Source organism: Melanaphis sacchari, unplaced genomic scaffold (assembly GCF_002803265.2).
Source record: "Melanaphis sacchari strain LSU unplaced genomic scaffold, SCAv2.0 Contig118_pilon_pilon, whole genome shotgun sequence".
Lineage (NCBI taxonomy): Eukaryota > Metazoa > Arthropoda > Insecta > Hemiptera > Aphididae > Melanaphis > Melanaphis sacchari.
The window spans coordinates 112,597-140,018 of record NW_020270462.1 but is presented as its reverse complement, the minus strand read 5'-3'; the positions used below and the strand labels follow the sequence as shown (position 1 = coordinate 140,018).

The 27,422-nt window shown below is 30.7% G+C and overlaps 1 protein-coding gene across 1 annotated transcript; it reads right to left on the bottom strand.

Moving 5' to 3' along the window:
- Positions 1-162: 162 nt before the first annotated feature.
- Positions 163-25,714, bottom strand: LOC112604049 (open rectifier potassium channel protein 1). The gene is made up of 10 exons (XM_025352915.1): positions 25,130-25,714; positions 15,201-15,383; positions 12,814-12,935; positions 10,684-10,900; positions 9,737-9,984; positions 7,537-7,962; positions 6,849-7,042; positions 3,906-4,105; positions 3,429-3,661; positions 163-835 (listed from the first exon to the last, which is right to left on the bottom strand). The coding sequence occupies exons 1-10, from the start codon at positions 25,266-25,268 to the stop codon at positions 572-574; spliced, it is 2,226 nt and encodes a 741-aa protein (XP_025208700.1). The 5' UTR covers positions 25,269-25,714; the 3' UTR covers positions 163-571.
- Between the last annotated feature and the right edge of the window lie 1,708 nt (positions 25,715-27,422).

Here is a 27,422-nt window from a genome sequence, read left to right as displayed (position 1 = left end):
TTGAACAAAAAAAAAAAAAAATGAATGTAACTTAACAAAATTGAGTTACTTTTTTATGTAGTTTTCGAAGAGAATCAGCCTCTACCACGAATCACGAATACAGCCGAAACAATTTTAATCAGCGAATGACGATGGAATAGGTAAAAAATAAAAACTATTTTGTTTTATAAACTTTTAAAATTTTGTTTTTAATAGTATCATACGCGTCGCGTGTGTTGGTTGGATAACATATCACATTGTATACATAGTTAAGTAAAATAAATAACACGACGGTAACAAAATAATATCATTACGTCGTGTGTTGTAATCGAGAAATCGGTTTTTCAATAAATTATAATAATAATTAATAGTGTAGTAAAAACGTATAATAATTATTATGAATATATTATATACATAAACGTTGCGTGTAATTTGTATATATTTATTTTTCTTTATTTTATTTTATTTTTTTTTTTTTTTGATCGACGGCAGTGGACGATGATTGATCAATAGCGATCGATGCATACTTCCAACCGTGAAACAATAATTGTTATAGTATTATCGTCGATGGGTGGGTGGGTGATGTTTGCTGTCAGTCTTCGATGTTGAGCCGGACTTCTCCTCCGCCAGCTCCTATAAAACCTGCACCCGGTTCCACTATAGCTCCTCTTTCCTTAAGGTGGTCGGTGTCATCGGTAGTGCCATACACGGTGTTGTTGGTCCCGGACGTCGTTGTCCAACACCGAGCGCCGCCGTTATGTTCTGCTGACCCCACCGTCGGCCTTATCGAGAATCTTCTAGCGCGTTTCTTCCTAGATCTCCTCGTGGTCGTTGCAGCCGCGGACTGATCGTGAACCTGATGAGATAATGATAACGACAAAAATTATTTTCGATATTTCCACCTAACTAATATAACCTGACCATTTACGGGATAAACAATTAAATAAATCTCGATGTAGTTGTATATTCACCCGTAAAATAATGATTTGTTTTGTTCTCAAACGATTTGTGTTTTATCATAGTAATTTGACAAGTATTAATCGTAAGGATTTAAAATAATCTACTGTTATTCAAATTATTTTTTTTATATTCAACGAAATTTCCACAATATTTAGATTAATTTTAAGCGATTTGTAGGTATTTTTAATATTCGTTTATATGTATATATATAAATATTTATAAAAAAATTCAAAAAAAATAAAATTTTATGCCCAGTCAAAAAGCTTGAAAATTTAAAAAGTTTCCTAATAAGTCATTAACAAAATTTTAAAATAATAACTATACTATTTTTTCTTTTATGAACATTTGAATTTAAAATGTTGACAAAATTAGATATTTAAACAAACGATAACGATTTTATTTGTTTTGTTATCCTACAATATTTCGGTACCATATTTTAATTTTGCGTATTATTATAAATAATATCTTATCTGGTATCGTTGTAATTTATTAGAATAACAATGATTAACTACTTAATAACATCGTGTACACTGAGAAATTTTTGTTTAGTATGCGATTCATTCGTATTTTTTGGCACGGCTATTGTCACTATTTTTTTTTATAGTTAGAAATCAGTACAGTTAGCTTATTATCTACGCCTAAAGTCTGCACCTAACTATAACTAAAAAAACAGGCGTGTTAACTAGTTTTATTTTTACTGCCATTGCGCACGTTCCCCAGACTTGGAGAAAACGATATAAACTGGATAAAGTCAAATTTTATTATACCGTTCAATATTATTTATTACTTTATTATTATCTATTCTGATCACGGAGAACATTTCATTCCCAGTATCATCTAGCTGATATGCTCGTTTGTTTAGTAACTATAGCACCGTAATATGATATTATATCGAATATTTCACTATCAGTGTGATGCAACAGCCAAATAGGATCTGAAATTCATAAACTAAGTTCTTGGATTTTAAAAACTTAAAAATAAATATTATACAAATTTTAAGTCTAAAGTCTAGTCAAGCCCAGTCTTGTAGACTGTGCGTGTATTAAAATACGTATCAAATAAATATTATATTTGGTCGGTACACGTACGACGAAAATAAATTAATATGTCTAATGGGTTACGAGAACAAAATTATATATTCGTGTCTTAATGTCCTGAGAAAACGACTTATTATCAGTTTAGTCGAATGATAATATGTATAATGCGTATTACGTATGTCTAATGTCGTATTCACCTACGCATCGACTTTTTTTTTTCTACGATGTACTCGTATTATCATAAATCATATTATTAACTTTAATAATAAGTACGTTATCAATTATTATTAAACTGATGTCAGCGATGGTAATAATATTTTTTTTAGAATATTAATTATAATAATTGTTATTATCTTACGGTTATGTCATTGCAATCATAGATTATGCATTTGAATAAGACTATTTAAATGAAAATTGCATTTTTTTTTTTTTTTTTTTGAAAATCAATCTAGAAATTTATAATGAAATTTTTATTTTGAATTTACGAATGGATATCATTTGATAACAATTTAACGTAACTCATTAAAAATAAAAAAAATTAATAGGTATTGTAGTATGTTTATTTTACTTCACTATGTAATATTCGTATTAGCTATATTTTTACCTATACCACACAAAAGCGACGGCTGATGATAATTACGATATTTCTAACTCATAAGCAGATAATATGCTGCATACAAAGTATATAAAGTATACAGAGATATAATTATGTCGTTTTATGTTTTCGAATGTATTTAATTATTAATTAATTAATTAATTTAATTTTTTAAATTTTATGAGACTATTCTGACGGCACATCTGGATTTTGTGTTCATTTATTTTTACTGAAGTAATATTTATTTTATTTTTTTCCCAAGAATTCGTCGATGACGACGACGATTATGCTTTATTTTAGCTTATCTTATCTTTCTATAGAATGGAATATTTATAAATGTATAATACGTTACAAATATATTCGCTTTATAAAGATTGTGATCGATGCGAATTCACAATGAATACTACAATAATATTATTACGTTTATTTGACAATTCAATAATTATTTTAAGATTTATCCGTTTACAATATTGAGTTAGTTGATAGTTTTTACGTACGCGTAAACTATTGATTTTATAAAGTTTTTCTTGTACACATTTTAACTCTATAAAAGCAAATGCGGTAACAGCTATTATAATTATTTGAACTGGAACATTTTTATCTTAAACTCAACTCGAATAGAAATATAATCGCGTATTATTGAGAAAATTAATTTATTCAAAGATGTTTAGCAATAGTGTAAAAGTCGTTTATTTTTAGGACTGCAGTGACAGCGAACTCAATTCGGCATAGGTGTGGAAAATCGTTAAATACGCCCCTGTTTGTACGCGCTGCGAACGTCGCAAACGAAACGGACAAATCGCGAACAAATAGATCGAATAATATGATCGACATTACAATATTATAATAATAGTTACCGGCATTGCGGTACCGGCGTCCGTGGCCGGCGCCGTCGTCGTGCTGACCGCCGTGACGTGGGACGACAGGTGGGACTGCTCACACGAGTTGCCACGATCTGCGGACTCCGGCGCGGCTGGCCAGAACAGCGAAGGAGCGGCAGACGCGTCGTGCGTGACGTATGAGCCAGAACCCGCCGCCTGTGCACGTCCTCGTCCGGTTGCCGGGGGTGGCGCCGGTCTCGCCCGTCGCCCTGACGAACGCAACCAGCGATCCGCTAACTGTCATCAGGAACGGCCAGAGCGATGGTGTGTGGTAAGCGGAGCACCGTCGGATTCGATGGAGGCGCCGTGTCGCGGGTGTTCGGGCGCCGACGTGCCGAACGCTCGCGCGTCTGCACCACTTGAGGCCGTGCGACCGGCGGGTGTGCTGATACGGACGCGGCGCGGTCCGGCGGTTCGCCGCCATGCCCCGTTGACGTGGACCATGCCCGTAACCGTGGTTGCTCAGCGACAGTCGCTGTCTCGGGGTCGTCGTCCCTGGTTCGCGTTCGCCGCTCCGCGCCCGTCGGCCAACTGGTCGGCCAGCCATGGGCGCGATGTTGCTGGACAGAAGCGAACGCGGCCTGCCGACATGCGAGCGACAGCTTCGCACGCGGGCGTTTTCGGCGCCACTGTGTTTCGCGTACTCGTTGAACGTGAAAAGCGAACGGCGTCAGTGGATCTGCGGGTAGGCGCATGGGCCGTGGCCCGACGAACGCGATTGCAAACCGCTTTTACGCGCGAACGAGTCAAAATGCGTGGTTTGTTTTGGCCCCAGCCAAAATGCAAAAGCGCTGACAAAATGTCGCTCGCATCGCAAACTTGGTTCAGACGTACGCACTGCCGCAGGGGGGGCTGAGGTGAATTGCGGCCCGGTAATATTTAGGCATAGGCATTGCAGGCCTGAGTTATTATCATTACCTAAGTTATTTATACATAACTAATGAAAGATTCACAGGTATGATTTCGGAAGTTATATTTTTATATAATACATTCTCAACCTTTTGCTACTGTTGCGCCCGCGGACCACTTGAGAACTGATACTGCCTGACCACCTCAATGAGAACTGAATTTTTCATACACATTTTAAAATTTAGATTATAAATAAATAAAAATAATGAAATTCCTTACAACAATCTTTAATGTTTATAATTGATAATGTTTTACTAAAGCTTAAAATAATTAACAATTTAACACAAATTACTATTCTAAAAAAATGTACATTTTAATATTATATTTATATAAGATTGTATTATTATCAATTATCATTATATTATATTATCAATAACATTTTAAATTTAAATGAATATATTAGTCGTATACATTTATACTTAAACTAAACTTAAAAATTTGCTATCTTTTGTTAGATTTGATAAAACAGAACTAAAATAACTATTTATACAACACGCGCATGTCGGCACAGTGACTTGGTAGCCTATTAGTATATTATTGTATTAAATTATATTAATTATAATATTTGTCATGATATTTATGTCGAGATCTTACAATAATTATACACCCACCCGGACTTGGCTACTGAAATATATGGATATTTCAAACATGAAGCAATTGCTTCAAATAATCTTACATCCCACTGCCACATATGTATATATGTAATATATATATACATTATTGTATGGCCGCGATTCGTACGCACCCTTTATAAACCCGGGCCGCAACTCGTACGTTATTTTGGGACTGGGGCGCAACTCACCAACACCAAGGGCGGGCATGCGTATATCATTATAATGTTATCACGTTTTGTTTTTCGGAAATATCGTGATAAATTTATTATTTATTGCATGTCGGCGAGGCGATGTTTCAGAGGAATAATATTGTTCATCCTCGTAGCGTAATAGTTAAATATGCACTGCTGTATGGATGTATAGGTACACCGGAGGGGGTACAATTTTTTCAAAACGTCCATCGAACCACAATAATTACGCGTCTAAAATAGTATTCGTACTGTAAGTAAAAGTCTATAACAATGTTTCAATTTAATGTCGTGATATCGCGTTATTATACATCGCGCGTAACCGGGAAGTCGTCAAAGCACGAAAGTATTGAGTTTCTAATTTAATAACAATAACAATAATACAAAGCGGACAACGGACGCGTGATTTGTTCGGATATTCGCATCCGACAAAATCGTAAGGTCATCGGAGATGTTAAGTCGTTTGAAACCGAAGGCCGTACGTCAGACGGCTGCGGTTGTATAGAATTTAATGGGTATCGCATAATGTATGCAAAAGAATTTCAGAGCGGAAGATTACAATCGTTTAAAGGATTAGGAAAAAAAAATTGAACTTTCACGTAAATATTATTCAGTGACCTCTTACAGCGAGGCGAGTACATTTTTTTTTCTTCCCAACAGATACCGACTCGCCGAGTCTTTGTCTGCAAACAATAATAATTACGGTCAATAACTATTCGTATATACGTTCATCGTGATGTATGCAGAGCCAACTGGCAACTACTGTCGTCGACCTTACCGAACGTTACTGCAGGCGATAATAAAAATAAAATACACACCAAATCATTATTATCGTTATCGTTTTTCATTAACATAATTAATTTAATATAAAACATGATTTTATGATCGTTTATTTTTCAAATTATAGTACGTGGTTGTGGTTTCGATTTTTCGTATTTCATTTATCTTTTACGTATTGTGAACGTTTCTGTGATGATGTTTTACGTTTTGTGAATTTTTCAACTGTTCAGTGTTCAGTTTTACGTTTTGTTTTTCTGTTACGTGAAAAACATAAATTCGAATTTATCCTTATCGACTATAAGTCATAACGAGACTTTGATGATTTCGATTCCGTTTTCCGATTCATGCAGAAATCAAAAATACTCAACCTGAAAATTCTCGCTTGAACTTTTATAGATTACCTGTACAGGAGGCAGTGCATCATTTTATTTTAGCTACTATTTGTACCTATTCAAACTTCAATATTGTCTATTATTAAAAAAGATCACGCTGTTTAATACGAAAGAAAAAGTGCGCTAAAAAGATTTTTTTATAATAATACAACAAAGTATGTGGATGTAAAATATATTTTTTAAATTTCTCCGAACAAATAATCATCGATATTGTTGTTGTTGTATGTTATGTTACCTTTACAAGAAAACCATTAGAGTTAATGAGCAAGTTTCGTCCAAATCGTATTTCGATTACCAGCAGTGATAGTAACGTTTAAAATTTGAAGTCACGACATATAAAAACCATACTGACAACATTCTGGTAGATAAAGTTCATTGTTATTGTAGTGACAATCGACAATGTCAATCGTGAAATCATTAATTTTCAGTAAACTTCAGTTATCGACTACCGCAGTCAAACGCGTATAAACAGTAATAATAATAGTTATACAATAATAGTAACAATTCACTTACTTTTTGAAATTTTGATTGTCAGCTCCACCCCACGTGTCGTACTCGAAATACGAATTTCTATGTTTAGGCGCGAACGCGTTTTCCCTGTTCAGCATATCGCCGCCGACTGTCCACTCATTTTTTTCACCGGCTATAATATCCTCGGACGAGAACCCTTGCACGCCCTCGGAGAACGATAACGCTTTTCCCTTGTTCTAGTAGTAAGAAAAAACGATATATTTTAGAAAAAATGACTTAAAGATTCTAAAGATTTTTCTCTATTTTTCTAGCTAGGATTGATGATGTAACAAGTATGAAAATTAAATAAATATTCTTCGTCGCTCTTGCACTCAATGTTTAATTTCAATGACAGTTTAAACGTGAAAAAGTGACTTTGTTCGTGAAACGGATTTAAAATATTTTCCTCTTCCCTGCAAGTGAACTATTCGGTATCAAAATCGGATGAACGATGAACAATCGGTTACACGAAGCGTTTACTCTGGCACATAAAAATATATTAGCCTGTAAAGGCGGATTATTTCCGAGGAGTTTGTCTGATCTAGATACCGAAAACGGTAAGAACCGTTCATTACGGACTTCCGTAGTATCGATAGGAAGCGTTTTCGGAAACGACAGTAACGAATTACCTCTTCTCTCCTCTCCTCGATAACGCATAATCATTCGTCCCCCCGGTACGATATACACTCACCGAATTTGCGACGTCCTGATGCAGATGGTGATGGACGTGCTGCGATGACTGGTGCTGGTGATCGCTCTGCTGGTTAGGCACGGCCGTCTCTAGGGCGTCGACCACTCGGGAAAGGATCTCGTAGGACGCTATGTCAGCGCCGAACGTGGCATCCTTGTCGATGTGCGCCAAATCTATCTCAGACGTAGCCTTAGTGCGACGGAGCAGCGACCGCATCTTGTTCTGGGACAGGGCCCGCCGACGCTTCATCCGATGCTTCTCGAACCGCCGGCGCACCGTCTCCTCGTCCTCGTCGTCAGACGTCCGACGCACTAACGGTACCTTTGCTGGCGTTTTGCACAGAATCGGCCACTCGGTCAGGTTCGGTGCGCTTCGGCTCCGTCTAAGTGGTTGGTCGCGCGATAACACCTCTTTCTTGTACACCGGCTAAACGGAACACATTTAACGAGTGCACACGTTGTTATAATTGTTGTACTAGATTGTTATTGTGATGTAGTTGAGCGAAACTGTTGACGTACATTTCATTGATATCCTCTCCCTTTTTGGAATTCGGGTTTTCTAACCACTCATATACATTGTAAGTTTAAGATTCGTCAGAGAAATCAAAAATTTTATTTGTATTTTTTTTTTTATTATTATTATTATTATTATATTTTAATACGATTTTTATTTAAAAGTGTTTGATTATTTCTAGAACCAATTCGACGTACTCACAGGACTTAAACATCGGAATGGAGGACTGAAGAAACCCGTTAAAAAAATGTGTAAACTATTAAACAAATTAAATTAAATAATAGCGTTCTAAATTATGAAATTAAAAATAAATACATATAATTACAGCTTTTGATTTCCGGAGACTGGAGAAAAGTTTCTACAGCCCCCTGATATTAAATACAACTGTATAATTTTTGTATGAACGTCGAGCAATTTCTGGAAGCTGTCAAAACAAATTCAAACAAAATGTATACGTGGTTAGAAGTTCAAAATCCAAAAGTAGAGGATTAATGAAATGTACTTTTAGTTTGTTAGTATGCAAAGTGATACATTATTAAGCTACAACACACTTTGCGTTTACATAAACGCTTATTAATACACTATAGTCATAAAATTCGAAGTATTTACGAATAACATAACTATAATTATGTATTCATAATTTTTTTTCCCTAATAGTTTTTCAGGTTTAATATTTTTTTAAATTAAAACTTTCCATCGTTTTAATTTTGTATAATATATTATTGATAATTTTTTAAACATTTAAATTAAATTAATTAAACTTTAGACGAAAAAAGTGAAATTTGAAGGTATTAGATCTTTACATTAAATTAATAAAGGAGCTAATAATTAAAAATATAACATATTATAAATATATAAAAATATATTACTGTGTTTACAACTATAAAAACAATAAGTATAATTTGAATAGTAAAATTCAATATAAACTAGTTTAGTTTAATATCTAAAATAAAACACTGTAAAAAATACTTTTTTTAAAAATATATTTAAGAAATTACTACAATCAGTTAAATAGATCACCCTGCGGATTTATATTTTAAAAAACATATATTTATATATTACGTACAAATGATAAAATTAAAATTTAAGTTAACGCACAATATTCTTCAGACTAGAGAGTGTCACGATATAAATATTAAATATTTTTAAAAAATGGCACAGTAACGTTGTATTTTTCTGGACTAGAAAGTTAAAGTTCTAGTTAAAACAAAAACCAATAAAACAGTTAAAAACATTGAAACAGTCCTTTTTATATATATTTTAATAGAAAATCACTGCTTGTGATATTTTTTTTTCAACATGGCATTTTGAATACTTTACCGTATGTATTCTTTAGACTCTTTAGACAACTTTAGAGCATGCTTTAGAGATATTTTACAAATTTTAATCGAAAGTCTTGAATTTTAAATTTTTTAGCTATAGCAGGATATTCATCTATTTTATATGTCTATATTTACTTTTTTTGATAAAAATCAAAATATCAATTAACCAATCATATTATAATTTTAATAATTAAGATCGAAAAAGTAAACTAATAAACCTGTTGTTTCAAATTTATATGAATTAAATATTGAATGTTGGTTTTGTTAAGTGTATAATTTTAAAATTTTAAAATCATAGTTCATAATGATAATAGTAATTTTTTGTTTAACTATCTCACATAATATATACAAATAACTAAACGAACTTTAAACTTCAGCAGGTACGACTCGTTGAGCACACGTCTTATATACACGACGTCCTTTGTAAACTGATGCCAGATTTTCGTGTGGGTTTGCTTAAGCCGTTCCAAGAATAGGTGCTCGAGCGTCTTGGATCTCATCGCCCTCGATATGAAACTAAGTATCATGAACAGGTATCCCAGACCGAACATAATCCAAAACACTAGGAACACTTTATACGCATCGTACCATATATTTGTGTTGACGGTCTGCCCTGAAACACGCGGTTACGCAATCGTCATCCGGTTATAACTGGGTACGTTTGTTATGCGGAGTGTTCAAAAAGTTTTAAAATTAATAAATGCTAATAAACTCTTTAAATGGCTTTTTTTATATATATAATTTTTATGAGCATAATATACAAATGTCCTAGTTCAATTATTTACGATACAAAACAAGCCAAAATTTTATTATATATATTTTATACATAAATATTAAATTCATTTCAAATACATAATTATGCATTTTTTTTTAATACTGTGTATATTAATGCGTTTAATATTAAACTATTTTATGCATAGATACATACATAACTTATAGAAAGAAAATGACACTGAAGATAATTTTATAGTAATTACGTATATTTCATTAAAAATTTATATTAATTAATAGTTATAAATGAAAGATTTTAATGTTTAGATATAATTTAAAATGCACGAGAAATTATAATTTTTACTACCCTCATCGTATAAAAAATTAAGTTTACAGGAGTAAAAAATTATTATACAACATTTTAGGTAGTTATTTTTGAAAATATCTTATATTTTTTTATATTTATATTTAAATAGTTATATAATTAATTAATTGTTTTTTCGTTGAAATATATATTAGAATATATATGTATATTCTGATTTTTTATTTCATCAAGATTTTTATTAACTTTCACTAATTACTATTGAATAGAATACCATACCGGCAACATAATCTCCGTAGCCGATGGTGGTCAATGTGACAAAAGTGAAGTATACACTCTCGTCAAACGTCCAATCTTCAAAATAGGATATAATTCCAGACGGGATAAAGATGAAAACAATTATACCGGGAATCAAGTACGTAACTATATCCAAGATGAGGCTCAGCTGGGGTCCCATCATCCTCTGCGTCTTGTAACTGTAATGAGCTCGGAGAATCTGTGGAGTTTTTTTGGGAAAAAAAATTCAAAAATGATCGTGAGTAAATTTCGATTATTATTTATGCGTAACGATAAAATAAATAAAACCTTTAATACATTATATTTCAATCGGAATGCTTTTTTCACTACTAATATTATTTTATATCGTTTAGCAGTAAAAAACTATTGACTTTTTCATTTTATAATTCTTATACATTTTTTTTTTTTTTTAACTATTTTGTGTTATGACTTACTTATTCATGAAAAAGGCATAGTTAGTACAGTGAACTAACCTAATTACGTTTCCATTGTTTAATTACTCAATATTATTCTAGAAGTTTCACACGCCATCTTAATAATTATCCTACAACTTCATACGACAGACTATATTTTGTGTATCTTAGTCACCTAGGCATAATCAAAAACAATTTGTCGTTTTTCGTTTTTCATTTTGATTTCAGTTTAATATTCGTTGATCTATACAAAATTTCGTATAGATCGTTGTACTCAAACATTAAATCTGACCATTATAGAAACTATATTACGGTATAATAGAAATACGACGAACTATACGTATAGTAAACATTTGATATAATATTTATATAACTTTATGGACAGAAGCAAATCATAATATATGTATAACGCGTCTTCAATTGTTAGAAAATTATTATTTGTTTTAATATGAGTATACCTACAGCCTATATCTTTTAATAATAATACTAACTAATATGACTCTTCACGTGCACGATATGCACGTACAGAATTTTATCTTGAGTAACATCATCGAAAAAATAAATATTAGTTTGAAAATAATATGCGATATCAACCAAAGAGTCGACGATCGTAAAACAATATAACACCATTATAAATTAAACAATCAACACGACAAACTTCCGTTGGACATCTTAAAATTTTTTTTTTAATATATGCATATATAGGCGTGCCAATATTGGCGAAACTAATAAAATAAAACGTTAACTATATTTCTATCATTATTATAGCCTCGTTGACGTATATAAGTTTATGATGTTTATATATTATTTAACTTATTACTTGCGCGCTACTATATGTACACTGTACACGCTCATCGGTTTATCTCGCACTTAATTTTGACGTCGATTTTTTTTTTTTTTTTTTTTTATTCTAATACATGGGTAGGTATAATTTCGAACACTAAAGGTAACTATTATTGAACGAGAAAAATTCGTTATTAAAATGATTAATCAATCGCCGTTTTTTTTTCCACCGCTTTAAGAGTTCGGACGCTTTACAATGCCAAACAATTATACGATATTTAATATTATGACCGTATAAACATTTACCATAGATAATGTACTATATTATTTAAACATAATATTTTACCTACGCAGCACTCGAAGTGAACGCACATGGGGACAACAATAATTATTATGCCGCGGGTGTGTGCGCGACCACCGTGTAATTGAACGCGTCGACCGTGCAATAGTATTGAATCGGTGCAATAAATGCCAATTTAATAGTATACCTAGCAAGTATCGCGATGGTGTCGCCGCGGTAATCGATCCGGCCGCGATCTTTCACGCTCATTTTTGGCACAGGAAATTGATATCCGGTCCAACGGGTCGACCACAAAATGCGTGTCATATAGTTTTCGCAATGAGCCACAACGTCAACAATTGTTTGTTATTTTTAAATCACGCATTGTTTTTTGACCGTGTACGCAACACTGCGTATTCTCGATTATTTGCGCGCCGTGGGTGGGTCTATGCATTAGGTATTGTAAATTCCGTAAAAAACTGGGTGGAACAAAATTTCAAACTTATAATTTTTCGCGACAAATCAAAAAGGTTAATTTTTTTTTTTTTTTTTGCTATAACAACTTTAGATAGGATTTTCCGCTTTACTACAAATAGGTACAACACTTTAAATCATTATATTGTATAATATACTCACTCTGGACTCGAAAAAGCTTCCTAGTTGCGTCAACACGATACCGTTGAGGGGGATGCCGATTAGCGAGTACACCAACACTAATATACGTCCGGTACAGGAAGTTGGATGTAAATTTCCATAACCTATAATAAATATTATAATATACGACATAATCATAGTTAATAGTATTATTTAACAGTGTTACAATCTGACTAGAGAGTATGACGATCTTTTTTTTACATATTTTATTTAATTAATATTATATCCTTTCTTAATTTTGTCCAAATCATTTGCATGACGATTTCTTACAACTAAACGTGCATTTATTACTAAATCTGGAGCAGTCGGTATATTATTGAAATCCAACAGCAGAGCCCATTTTATCGTCAATCACTTATATTTTAAAAAATAAAATCATAGGCCATACGTAACAATTGTACACAATTTTATAAGTAGTAAGACATTTTATACAATACATTAAGTGTTTTCGTAACATCGTAACAACAAGACTTGTGAAACATTAGGCGAGTTCTATTTTGTCAGATTATAAAATATGCATTAGCGTTTAGTTTATAGATAATATTACATACATGGATAATATATGTATTTTATTTTATTCAAGTGTGATTGGAGAGCATACTAGTTATAAAAGTAGTGACATATGCGATTGAGGTTGTGGTATCCTCATCACCACTACTTATAGTATTTAACACATCACGACATGTCAAATATAATTATAGTTGTTACAATAACTAATAGTTAAAGAAAAAAGAAAAAAAATAGTATGGAGATCGAAACTTGAAAAATATTGAATTGATAAAATGTTTTGCATAAACCGTGTACATAACCGTTTATTACAAGAACTATGTTAACTGAATATTAGACTTTTCGATCACGGTATACGTACTATGCGTGTTTTTAAGAAACAGGTCCTACTCATTTTTTTATTAACTATAGTACAGATCTTTGCCAATTTTCAGTGCACGTAATATTGTAGCTAGGCACTTATTATAGTGTCATAATACGATATTAAACGGTGAATACACGTACCTATAATTACACTCATTACGTAGATACGCTTATATAATAAGTAAATTACGCTAATTTATATAATTATGATATAAACTGAGATAAATCGTTTTAGTTTACCTTAAACTACGGTGATTAAGATGCAGCGTATGTGTAATTGCATGCGTGTGTGTCCGGGTTAAACAATGATCGTAAAAAACCGAAAATCGGTACGCAATGAGGCGGCGTTTTGCACGCTGGTGTTATGTATATTATGTAACTACTTGTATGTATAAATTGTGGTCAAAACTTTGTACATAGAGACAACACTATTATTAATGAAATACTCGATGGGGCGCTAAAACATAATTTATATTTTATGTATAAACATTTTACGTCATTTTTACTATTTTTGAAGGTCATTGTTATGTATGACATGCTATGCGTATTTTATATATGCTGTATATACACGTGACTCGCTATTGGTTTCATTGTTCAGGGGATGACCAAATCTCTCCCATACATGAACTCGTTTTTTCCAATAAAAGTTGAGAAATTTCGAATTAAAAATCGTATCATTTTATAATGATTACAATAATTTATCTCTTATATTATCTCTTTTAATTACCTATTTTTATCTAACAGACTATCGACATCATTATAAAACTGTATGATTATTTTATCCAAGAACGCTATCATTATTTAAAAGTATAATTTTTGAAAAAAAAATACACTTTTTATTCTTTGTTTTAAAGCAGAATTATGTTTTGCATAGTAGGTACTTCATAACATTAAAATCAAATTTTGAACGAGCGTGTTATAAGCTAAGAGTATTTAAAGTTTAGATGAGTAGAATATTTGATCAACATTTTATGATGTTTATCTATTCATGACGTACTACCAACTCATATAAACTTTAAATATATATAGTTATCTACTTGCAGAAATTTGATTTTTTTATGTCGAAATACTTTAAGTACTATTTTGCTTTCAAATATTTTTTTTATTTTTTTTTCCTTTATTGTTATATACACAATCTGTACCTCAAGGGTACAATAAGAGTATTGACTAAAATAAATATTGCTTTCAAATACGAAACTAAAAATATATTTGATTTCTCAAAATATTTTGTTAACTATATTTTTAAGTCTTTTTAAATACTAAAAAATCATCTGGTATATTTCAGTTATAACGAAATCTCTGATAACGATTCCACGTTAACGTTAAAAAATATTTTAAACAAATACTTTAAAGTTAAAACGTATTTTTAATTTATGCCATTGTATTATTATATTGTATTATACGATGTTAAAAATATTAAGTAAAAAATTACATATCATTAATAGGGACGTTTAAAAACTTGAAAATTCATTGTGGGCATTTATTTTCGAAACACTTACCGATCGTGCTTAGCGTGGTCAGCGCGAAAAAGAAAGCGTTGTAGTACGTCCATTGGTATTGGTGTACTTCTTCGTTGTCTGGTCCTTCGTCTAACACCGTTTTGTTACAGTACGCGTTCAGTTGTTGGACAAATTGCTTGCGCACATGGGCGTTTACTTGTGCATAATGTTTTGCTAGTAGTTCTGTAATAAAACAAAGTACTTTTTAGATTTACTTAAATATTTTTTTTAGTTTTATGTGTCTAACGTGTATGGTTAGATATACGAGTCTTAAATCTTAAGCATCAGGCAGATAAAATATTCACTTAATAAATAATATTAGAATTAATTGTATACATCATATAATATATATATATAATATACGAGGAAAATTCGTTGAGACACCATGTGTATATAGTATATATATATATATATTAGTGAAACCTTCCATTACGTATACCTCTATATGTGTAATAACAGACAATTAAAAATAGCTACTGTACCACAAGGCCCCTACAGAGATGGCGGTTGGCCTTAAATGGTGATAAAATAATATAATAAAAATACTACCCAGACACCATCTCAATAATAATTGACAATACCAGTAAAGGACAGGTAACCAAAATTATTATACAATATACGCTCAACTTTTCAATGCACCGTTGTGCTACAACTATATAATGATATAATGTTATAAACAGTTGTATAAAATGCAATATAAATAATAAAAAAAATACTAAGATGGGCGCCCAAATAAGAAAATAATATAATAATAACTAATGTGAAACACGTATATATAATAAATAAATAAATACTATTTTTTTAATGTGATAGTTATTACAGATATCACATAACGTAAATAACGATATCGTCCGGTCGTCCGTTTTACCAACGCCTGGGTCATGGAAAGTTTGACCACTGGGGCTGATTATAAAATAATGATGTATATAGGTGTCGGATTCTTAACCTCCGAATTCGCGTGTTTAAAAATATTACGTTGACGACCTATTTCACTATCACAGTTACGCGTATGTTTCGACCAATATTATACATATAATAATATAATACGGACGTCCGACAGCCCTGTTCTTAGAAATGAGGAAAGGGTTTTGTTTTTCAACACGATATCGTCATCAACCGCCGAAGAAGAGTAAACGTCGGTCGAAGAGAACAAATAAAATCAAGAATAATATATTTTAACAGATACACACGCGTGACAAGAAAGATTTTGCACAATAGCGTCACGACCCAAGGGTCAGAACCTAAGCTCACTAGTATCCAGCACAACGACACAAAAACGTCCAATAACGACAACACTGAACGCCACACACACGCGACAACGGCGACGTCTCATACGACGGTCGCGCGAGAGAGAACTCAACTGGACTTATCTTACGTCCACTGCTGGACATACGTCGATTTCGCATAGCATAGACAAGAAGGGAAGAATCCGACGTTAGAGTTCAACGAGCTTATCGCGTACAAAGGTCGATGTGTTCGGTATCGAAATATTGCAGAGTAACGCAATAAGCAAAATTTATCTTGAACAGATACAAACTGAACGATTTAAATAAAATACTTCTCAATGGTAAAATTTTAAAAATTAAGTGTCCAGTATTTCAAATTTTCACTATTTATAAGTACATCATCTTGCGGGCGAACCAATTTTTGGCAATTAATAAAATTATCAAATGTATTACACGATTATTATCAAAAGTCATAGTCAAAATGCTTAAAACATCTTAATTTCAATAAAATATTTTTGTTATTACAATCATTATTATATAAATACGAGTAACCAACTATTGTATATTTGTATAATATGATTATAATAATATGTCATATTTTATTACATTGTATCGAGTGCGGAAGTGATAAAAACGTATAGTACTACTCGAAAGTCTGCAGCCGTTTAATATATAATTTTCTGTAACGTAATCATATCGTCACGATAATGGATGTACCATGATATATTACAGGGTGATTCATCAAGCATGTTAGTATCCAAACAAAATCGTTTTACTAAAAATGGTTAACATGGAGTTATTTAAGAGAAATGCTGATGTATCTTTATCGAAATTCGAACGAGTAATCTATGCATGAGTTGTTGAAATGTATTTACTATACAAAGATGATATTTCTTAAAAAAAGATTTTAAAATAATATAAAATGTATTATAATATAATAATTTATCTAGTTGGTACTTATTATATTCAGAATATTTTTACTAATTAAAAAATATAAATACAATAATATAAGTTAACAATCACTATACTTTTCAAATCATCATCACTCCCATATCCTTTTCATAATATCATCAAATTTCCAATCTATTATCACGGATTCCTTACCCAAAGTTAAATAATTAAAAAGCTACTCGATTAAGTTTCGATAAAGGTATAACAACACTTTTGAAAAAGTAATTTCCTTAATAAATTTACATGAAGAAGGATGATCGCATTGGTAAAAATTTAATTTGAAATCACAGGATACTCTTAATCTAAGTATTTGAAAAAATAATTCTTATTAAGTATTAAAAATTTTAAAACTTACAATTTTAATTAATTGATTGTTTAAGGAAAAATCGAGAAGATAAATCTCCTTGTATTATATGATTATATGAAAAAAAAATATGAGCGTAGGTATATAAAATCAGGTTAGGAGCAATAATGGACCTTACTACAGCTCTGAGTTGGCGGCTCTGGATATGTTCCACAGTGAGATCGCTGCAAGGTGTCGTTTTAGCGGAAAATTTGGGCTATCCGAAACGCGAAACGTATCAACAAGTACGTGACATTGCATTATTATTATTATTATTATTTAAAACATTTGTGTATTTGTAGTACGATTTACGGTGATTTGTTACAAAATGTCGTTTAAGCGTCGTCCTTGAACTGAATCCCTAGGTATAACATTTCAGCCGGCCGCCAACAATGATAAATATTAGGTATATTATTATATCACAATATCATTATCAAAATTTTTAATAGGGTTTCAATATATCTCGCAAAAAAAGAAATTACAATAATAACCGTATTCGCCTTGGGATTTTGGTTTTTTTTTCTTTTTTTTATTGTATTATAGACAGTATTTATTATATTATTAAATATATAACATAGTATACTTATAGTATATCATAAAAATGTTATAATATTATAGTATACAATATACATGTGATATACACCCGGGCCCCGCGGGTTGTGAAACCGACTTCTCGCATAAGGTCTTATATACTTTCCAATTTATCTGTTACGATAATAATACTATACTTATGTTAAAAATGTATATACGGTGAAAAATTATAATTCGGGAAAAAACAATTTGCCGTCACGGGTATACATTACGTATGCAGTGTTATAATAATATGCGAACGTCGCCCGATAATAAACGCGAGACTTAACGGTTTTTTAAGCGAATATTATTATATTTTATTTTCACTACTCCTCGTGCGACGACCGGACCACCGATAATAACGGCGAACCAAATACCCTCTTACAAGACAAACGACAAAGGATTCAAAGACATAGTGTTTATCGTTTTTTTTTTTTTTTTATTATTATTAATTTTGTATGTTAGCACGATGCATTAAAATCGAAATGACATTAAGTTAATTTTTTTTAATTTATCGACATGTGCATACATATTAATTTAAAACCGAGAACTTGAATTAAAATACGATCGTACGGCGTTCGTATGTACTAATTCGACTGCGACTTAATGAATTACGTATCGTCAGCTAGAACCATCGTGAACTCATAATATTCGAAATTGTATCAACCAGGATGCGATAAATTAATAAAATTGAATGTTTTATTCGAGAACTTGCTATGAGTTATAAAACGGCGTTCGATTTCTTAAATTATATGCGATATATTACTATTATTATTATATTGTATATGTACTTAATATTATATTAGTAAGCCTCAAATATTTTTCACGTTATTACTTGTATTTAGAAGGTGTATTACGTAGTATTTACTAAAAATTATATTATACTAGAATTTTAACATTACGGAATTATTTTTAAATCCATATTACATTAATATATGTTAAAAGTTTTTTGTATTTGTATATGCTAACGGCATACTACAGTATTTAAATTATTCTTCGTAGTGTTTGAAATTTCTTTTTTCTACCTTGTAATTATTAAGTGAAAATGTATGTTATAGTAAAAAAACAAATCAGAATTTATTATACTCAGTATTTTTTTTATTTTTTTTTTTTTACTTTTTATCGTAACATTGTGTAATACAACGAAAATGATAAATCAAATGCGCGCGCACAATAATAATAATAATAATAATAATAATAATAATAATAATAATTTGCTTCAATGAAATGTATTTTACAACGAATAATATGTTTATTACATTGTGCGTATCCAATATCCATATTATATCTTTGAAACCATCATTTATACATTTCGTGTAAATCAGTTATCGATATGTTGGTACAATTTTATAATGACTATACTATTATGAACTATCAAGTTTGACTTGGACTCCGAGACTCGTCCAATATAATATACTATGATACATATGAAATAAACGTAAGTGATAAATAATATTATTATGTATAAAAAGTAATAACTGATAAATTATAATATTGTGTTAACATAAGTGCTAGTGTAACAAAATAACTATTTGAAAAATATGACGAGAGCTTATATTATGTACCCAAATAATAATAATAGTAATAATAAAGATTACACATTTTCAAACCATAAGCGATAATAGCAATATATTAATAGGTACATATTTTTTTAATCTATTATTTGGATATATACATTATATTATAATATTATATTTGTTTGATTTAATAATTTTAATATTGTTTTAAAAATATTTAAAACTCCTATAATGTATAGTATTCAGTTAAAGGCTGATAAATAGCAAACAATATTATGTAATCTAACCTATAAATTTCAGTAGTTTTAATGATCATCTCTACCAACTTATTATATAGGTGCTATTGTTTTATAAATCCTATTTTTTATCTTAAAAATATATTTCTATATAAAATTAAAACTATACAAAAATGTCTTTTTCATCATAATAATTTGTATAACTTAATAAAATTACACATTATTATATTCTTATATATTAAAATAGTTCAAAATAGTTCACTAAGTACTCGCCCTCCCCCCAATTTTTTTCTTTATATTTTCAAATGATTTTATACAATAACAAGTTATTTTTATTAAACGATTACCGGTCTTTTATACTGTCATTAGATAATTTTTATAAAAATGCTGATGTAAATATCAATTTAAATTTAAAAGAGTGCATTTTAATTATGAACTTTATGTACTAAAGATAAAAGTCCATAATATTGTTCTATATTATTGTTTAAAATAAAGAAGAATATAATAGTTTTAAAATATTATAGTAATTAATTTTTAATTTAAATTGATTAATATTTTCAAAAAAACCATGTACTTAACAATTTATAGGAAAACTTTTGTATTACCATGGGACGTTCCTTTAACAGTATAAAAATCAAAATATAAGAAAGTATAGAAAATCTTTAAGTACCTACCTATTCTTAATAATTCCTAAAATCAAAGTTTTAATAAAATGAATTATTGGCATATACAAGGGGAAGTGAAAATGTCAAGTGAATCACTCTGTATAGATTTACTAAGTAAATGCAGCATACTTTATCAACGGTCGATATTTTAACACGAATAATACCTATTAAAATCATTATGACATTGTATATTATTCTATATACATAGAGTATAGATAGATCGTTGCTATTATTATCAATTTAAAGTCCAAATTTTCTTGTATTGAGATGATATTGTACTGAACGCTAGCGCTGATGGTGAACAGTCGAGAGATTAGACACGTAATTTGTAGAAAAAAAATTCTATCTTGCATAACATATAAAATATAATATAAAATGTTATAAACGCATATTATAATATAATGTTTACACGATGATTATGAAATATTTACAATGTTATTATTACTCCTTTGTCGAGACGAGTATGTTTGAAAATGGTAATTCGTCCATTCGAAGATGAATTATAATATAGTTATAATTATTATTATTATGCTATTGCAAATAATTTAGATGAATAGTAAGTATCATCTAAATACCAAATAAATTAGTAAAAAATACATAATTCTTGAAAACATTTATAATTTCTTAGTTTTTATAATAAATGGCGACTGTCGTATTTCTTTCAAACTCGCTATTAGTTTCTTGTACATTGCGGTCGTCGTTTATATTGAGGGCATTTGACGACAGTGTGTTTACAACCAAACAATAAAAATTATAAAAAAAAAAAAAAAACGAATATAGTTTTTACATAACATCTGAGTAATAATATTAATAACTAATAAGCAATAATAATAATATTAAAAATAATATCGCAACAATAATTTTTCATAATATATTGAAGATACATTTGAATTTTAAAATTTTCTGACGATAAAATAAATTGAACAGGTAACACAAGTAAACATTTGTCAATCAACAAACAAAATGGGTTTTGGTGAATTTAATCATTTTATCAGTGAGTCAATTATTATGTAAAAAATTCATGTTATCAGAGCAATATTGTAACAATTAAAAGTGTAACCACAAACGCACACAGCCACTATAGCGCTAGGTAATAGATATACTATTGTTAAAGAAATTAATATTATTTAACTATTACACGTCAAAGTGAAAACATTTTAAGATTTGGTTAGATCCCAAGAAAAATCAAGTTAAATATATGTGAATGTAACCTATGTTTGTGAATTTGTTTTCAGTTCTATCGGTTGCATCCAAAAACTTTTGAAAAACATTTTGATGATTTTTTACCAAGTTTTACCAATAAATATGTTTACTAATTTTATCTTATCTCATCTTTTTACTTATTAAAATGACAATGTACATTTTTTAATTATACATTCCATGGGAAAATATTTTTTTGAAAATTTTCATGTTAAAAAATCGAATTTTAAATGAGCAGACAGCAGCTTATACTAATTATAACTAACAATATAATTTAGATTTTTTTTTTAATTAAAGTTTATTCTATTAGCGTAGTAGAAGACCAACATTTTTTTAGATGTACCACTATGCCACTCCACTCTTGTTATCTAGACTTTGAATACCTTAAAACAGTTATAACTAATATTTAATTTACTACTTCGATATTTAACTTAGAAATTCTCTAAAGAACATTAGAGTATTAAGTAAGCAGTTTTCTTGTATGTATATAACTAAACATCACGTTCTAGATTAAATAAATAAAACACTTCAAGAATAAAATTTTCTCTCAAGAATACGTTCATTTGTCATGATTCTGTTAATTATGCAAAAAGATATTTTTAAAAACTTTAGTAGATACTTGTCGGATAATGAGTGTTAACTGATAAAAAAATCACCCAGTATACAGCACACACAATAATAATTAATATTTTATGTCCATATAAAACGCGGGGACGTACACTGTAGCACTGAAGAGTTGTGCGGTTGTGCGCGTACCTAATTGACTTGATTTCCAACTCGTCACCATCGTACAGTTTAATAAATACGTGTATAATATAATGTATAGTACATTGCTCAGACATGAAAACGAGTTGAAAATGTTTACAAACGAGTTCTACCCGCAACAAATATAATATAATAATTGTGTTTTTGTGCGCGTCAGCCGTTTGACAATTTAACTGGATTTCTTAAAAATATTAAAAACTGTGAGTAGACACATTGTTAAAACGCTACAAAAATAATAAATGGTGCACTGGTCTAATGGCTAACATTATATTATTATCGTACTTAAAAGTTAAAACAAATGTAGGTACCTAAACTTATTTTACGTATGTTATTAACCGATTTGTGATATTTACATCTAACGTCAATAACACTTCACAATGTATATTATTATATGGTATACTGGTAAATGAATATACGATAATGTTAACCGATTATTCTAAATTAAAATTACAGCTGCCCTACCTACTTACAACTTACTTGAATTATGAAGTAAATTGCAGCGATTTACGTATATCATGTATATGATTTTGTATTAAAATTGATTTTAGTGTATTAACGATAAATATTAAATACTATATTATGTAATACTAATGTATACAATAGGTTAAATTTATTGACGTACATCGTCATAGAATATTATAGGTATGTATAATATAAACAACATTATATCCGTTTGGTCGCAAACGAGCATTGATGTTTATCATACTTAATTATTCACTAATAATTCTTGGCAAATAAAAAATTATGAATTGAGTTTTCAGAAAGACAAAACCATAGTAGATACTGACAGGAAAACGAGTGAGTCTTATAGGAATTTACCAATTGCGTTTATATAGTAAATACACGTGGTGAATCAACAGGTTAAACATACATACAATTTTTCCGTAAATTGCATTGCATTCATAATACAATTTACTCGATCGGTCGGACGAATAATATTGGTCGGATTAACAGTTAATAGTATCATATTATAATATATTTATGAGTAGTCAGTTGAAAATCATTGGCAAGACGTGTACATACGTTTTGTACGTGCAAAATATGGTTTTTAGCAGAGAAAATATTGGTATATTTATTATACAATTAATATTTCTTGATAATAAAAATATATTGTCATTATTTTTGATAAGAGTGATATATGATTCTGGGGAAGGGGGCATATTTAACAAAAGGGTGGGATTTAAATCAAAACTCTCCCATTTCTAAAAAAAAACAGCGCCCTTATTCGCATTTAACTCATTTGAGATATTCGAAATATTTTTTTTTTTGAAGTCGAGATTTTTTTATTCTACTCAAAATATTAAGCGACAGTTTAAATTGTAGAATTAGTTTTCATTTACTTATATTTTAGTTTCTACGAATTTACTTAAAACTAATTTTTTATTTTCAACCTATAATATTTAAACCTTTTCATCAACAGGTAATTATCAGTGCAAATACTAATGTAATTAGATTTTCATCTATTAAACTCCGCGTTTTAGAAAATCCCCTTAACGCAATTAATACCTACGTGATTAGCTCGAAAATCGAAAACATTTTTTAAACCGTGGTAATTCATTTAATCAATGATAAAATGTTTGCATGTCTGGTATTATTTTTATCAACAAAAAATAAATATAAAATGCACAGGCAAAAATTATTGTTAATCTGATTAAATATTATAAGTAATATTGTATGTGTGAAAACTCTGCAATATATATAAAATTATAAATTTTATATTTAATAATTTTAATAATGAATATTAAGTTATGAACTTTAGATTAAAATTAAATTTCAATGCAGTTAACTGGTCAAAGTATTATTGTTACAGCTATAACTGTATTACATCGAATCCAGATTGTGGAAGGATACAAATACGTTCAATTTTATTAAATATAGATATTTATTGTTATTTTTAAGTTTTACTAACTAAACTAAGACTGCGATTAGATATGGAAACTAACTTACACAAATTTTATCATAATTAATAAATATTATCACTATTTAAAATGTATAATAATATTTTATGTACCTAGTTACTAGTATTTTTCACACAGGGTTCGTTGAAAAACTAGAGAGGTAAAAAAAAATATGTTATATGTTATCGAAATAGTACTGTGCTGCACTTTATGGTTAAACATCATTTGAAAATTCAATTATCTTGGCCTTTCGATGAACGTGGAGGGTTGTATATACGCTATACGTATGCCTGCTGTAAGAGTTTGTTTTAAATCAATGTTTTGGGAATATTGTTATGATCTACACCTACCCGCCTTAAATTCTTAATACGTACACATCGTTGCAAAAATGCCGACTATCATATCGTATATATACGGTTACTATACCACAGAGGCCTGCATGTGCGATTTTGGCGTTAAGTCCTAAACATCTCACGGAAAAATTTGTTCAAAACTCCTGACTAGCACGTGCAAGTCTCGTGTACACCATAAACAGTACAATACACACGTACGTCTCACCTTTGAGCTCGAGCCGTTCCAAAATCTCCAAGTAATGCCTTTTCTCCTCTTCCTTGCGCTCGATTCGGTAGAACACGAATGCGCCCAGACACAGGTAGCCCACGAACACGGCGAACCCGACGAACCATCTACCGATCATTTTATTGTGTACGGGTTCGGCCAGACCATCGCCCCCGACACTAACGCAGTTTGTGATTTACACAACGGTGAGGAGCGCGTCGATGCGGTGGCGAGTCCGACCCCGGAAGATAAGATCCTGTAGAGGGTTTACGTGGAAAATCGCACGGATAGTTGTTATGATACGGGTACGGCGTACATCGCGACGGTAAGAGTAAAAAGTCGAAAATTAAATGATAACAACAATTAAGAAAAAAAAAAAAAAATGATAATATAAAAATATATAAAAACGATAAGAAAAACCGCGGAATGGAACTCAAATCAATATCACACACTATGATTTTGTATCGAGTTTGAGTCGTTATCGCCAACGAACGGACGGACGGACTGCAGACTCGCGCTTTTCGTTCCGCTGGTAATGTCGGCCGGCAGTCGTGTGTCGACGACGACGACGACAACAGCAGCAACAGCAGCAGCTTTGGCGCGCATATCATATTATATTAGTATATCACTATGTGCAGTGCGGACGATGCGTCGGCGGACGACGAGGCGTGGCGGCGGAGATAAGGAGAACAGTAATACACTGTAATAATAGTAATAATAATAGTGATATATTATTTAGCAATTGAAAGAGGAAAGAGAAACGAAAACTCGTCTTAATCGCGGCCCGCAGATAAAAGGTGACATAATAACGCGTATTGGCTTCTAGACCGCGCGTAGACAGCGTAGAGCCCACGTGCACATAAGTATAATAATATGTAAAATATAAATTTTACACTTCTCTGAGAAGGTACATAATATTACCTTCCTTACGGTTATAAATTGTATATATGTGTGTGTGTGTGTGTGTAAATAATAAACCCCGTGTATAATTATTGTTATGATAATAATGTTATATTATAGCATAGGTGTACCTACGTCAAAACCACGATGTTCTAGAAGCGAACTATTTATTCTGATGAGCGCATGCGCTTCTCTACGACAACTGTACAACAACAGGTTTTGTTTTTTTAAATTATAATAATTATCATTACGGCCATTACAGTTATAACAGTAGTATAGATTATCACGTGAAATTAGTACGGCGATATCGATCAAAATAATATTTAACAAGTTCGCATTTTTTCCCAAATGTACACCGCGTGTTCGTTATTATTAGGTTTTTGATTATTCCCGGTTTTAAATAAATAGATATGTGTTTGTTTATTCATACTAATACGTCATTTTCGATTAAATTTTAAGTAATACGATAATAGAAAAGCCAAAAAAGAAACTATTAAAATTTTAAAAGCAACATGATATATAACTCGTTCAATAATTTAAGTCCTATTTCCGGCTTATGAATAGTTATGACAATATGTATGTGCTAAGCCATTGGCGGCATTTACTATGCCGCACGACTTATTTTACTTAATATCATCGTTTTTTGTTTAATGCATAACGGCAAACAGCAACGGATTTATGCTTATTAATATTATTTTTTTTATTCTAACCCTTCAATTTTAACAAAAGTTATAGTTTTAAAAAAAAAACTTTATTTGAAAACTACAATATTAAATCGATTGGTATATCTTTTTTTCTTTTGAACCGGGACCAAGAATAGCGTCGCACCTTCACCTTCTCTTTGTAATCCACTGGTCAGAGTCGTATTGCATAACACTGCCAATGGTCCAATACGTTATATATTATTGTATTAAGTATAATATAAATAAGAGATAAATTTAAGCCATTTGTTCGGAAAAAAAACGTAAGTAAAATCAAAAAGGAAAGTTCAATTTGGATTGTTACGTTTCACTGATCTCTATGCTGCACAATATGTAACTCATTAAACGCTCGATATTAAGCCGATGCGCATCGCTATACTCTAACATCTCCCTTAAAAATTTCGTATGTCTTAGATATAATAATAGTGTTGATGTGCCGTCGTTCAATACACTGTTTATGGGTACATCGGAAATGTATCGTGTAAATCGAGTAGTTAAGTGCACGTCTCGCATGCATCTACAATCGTGGCGGTTCCGGAAAACAAGTAATCCATGGACGACGAGTTTATTTTTTTTTTTTTGTTTAGTATTTAAAAATATTATAATGTATAGAAGGGCTTATATCTCCACCGCGGTCGTTGCCAGCAGATGCAGGTCATGCTTATGTCATGCAGATGATTTTTTTTTATTTA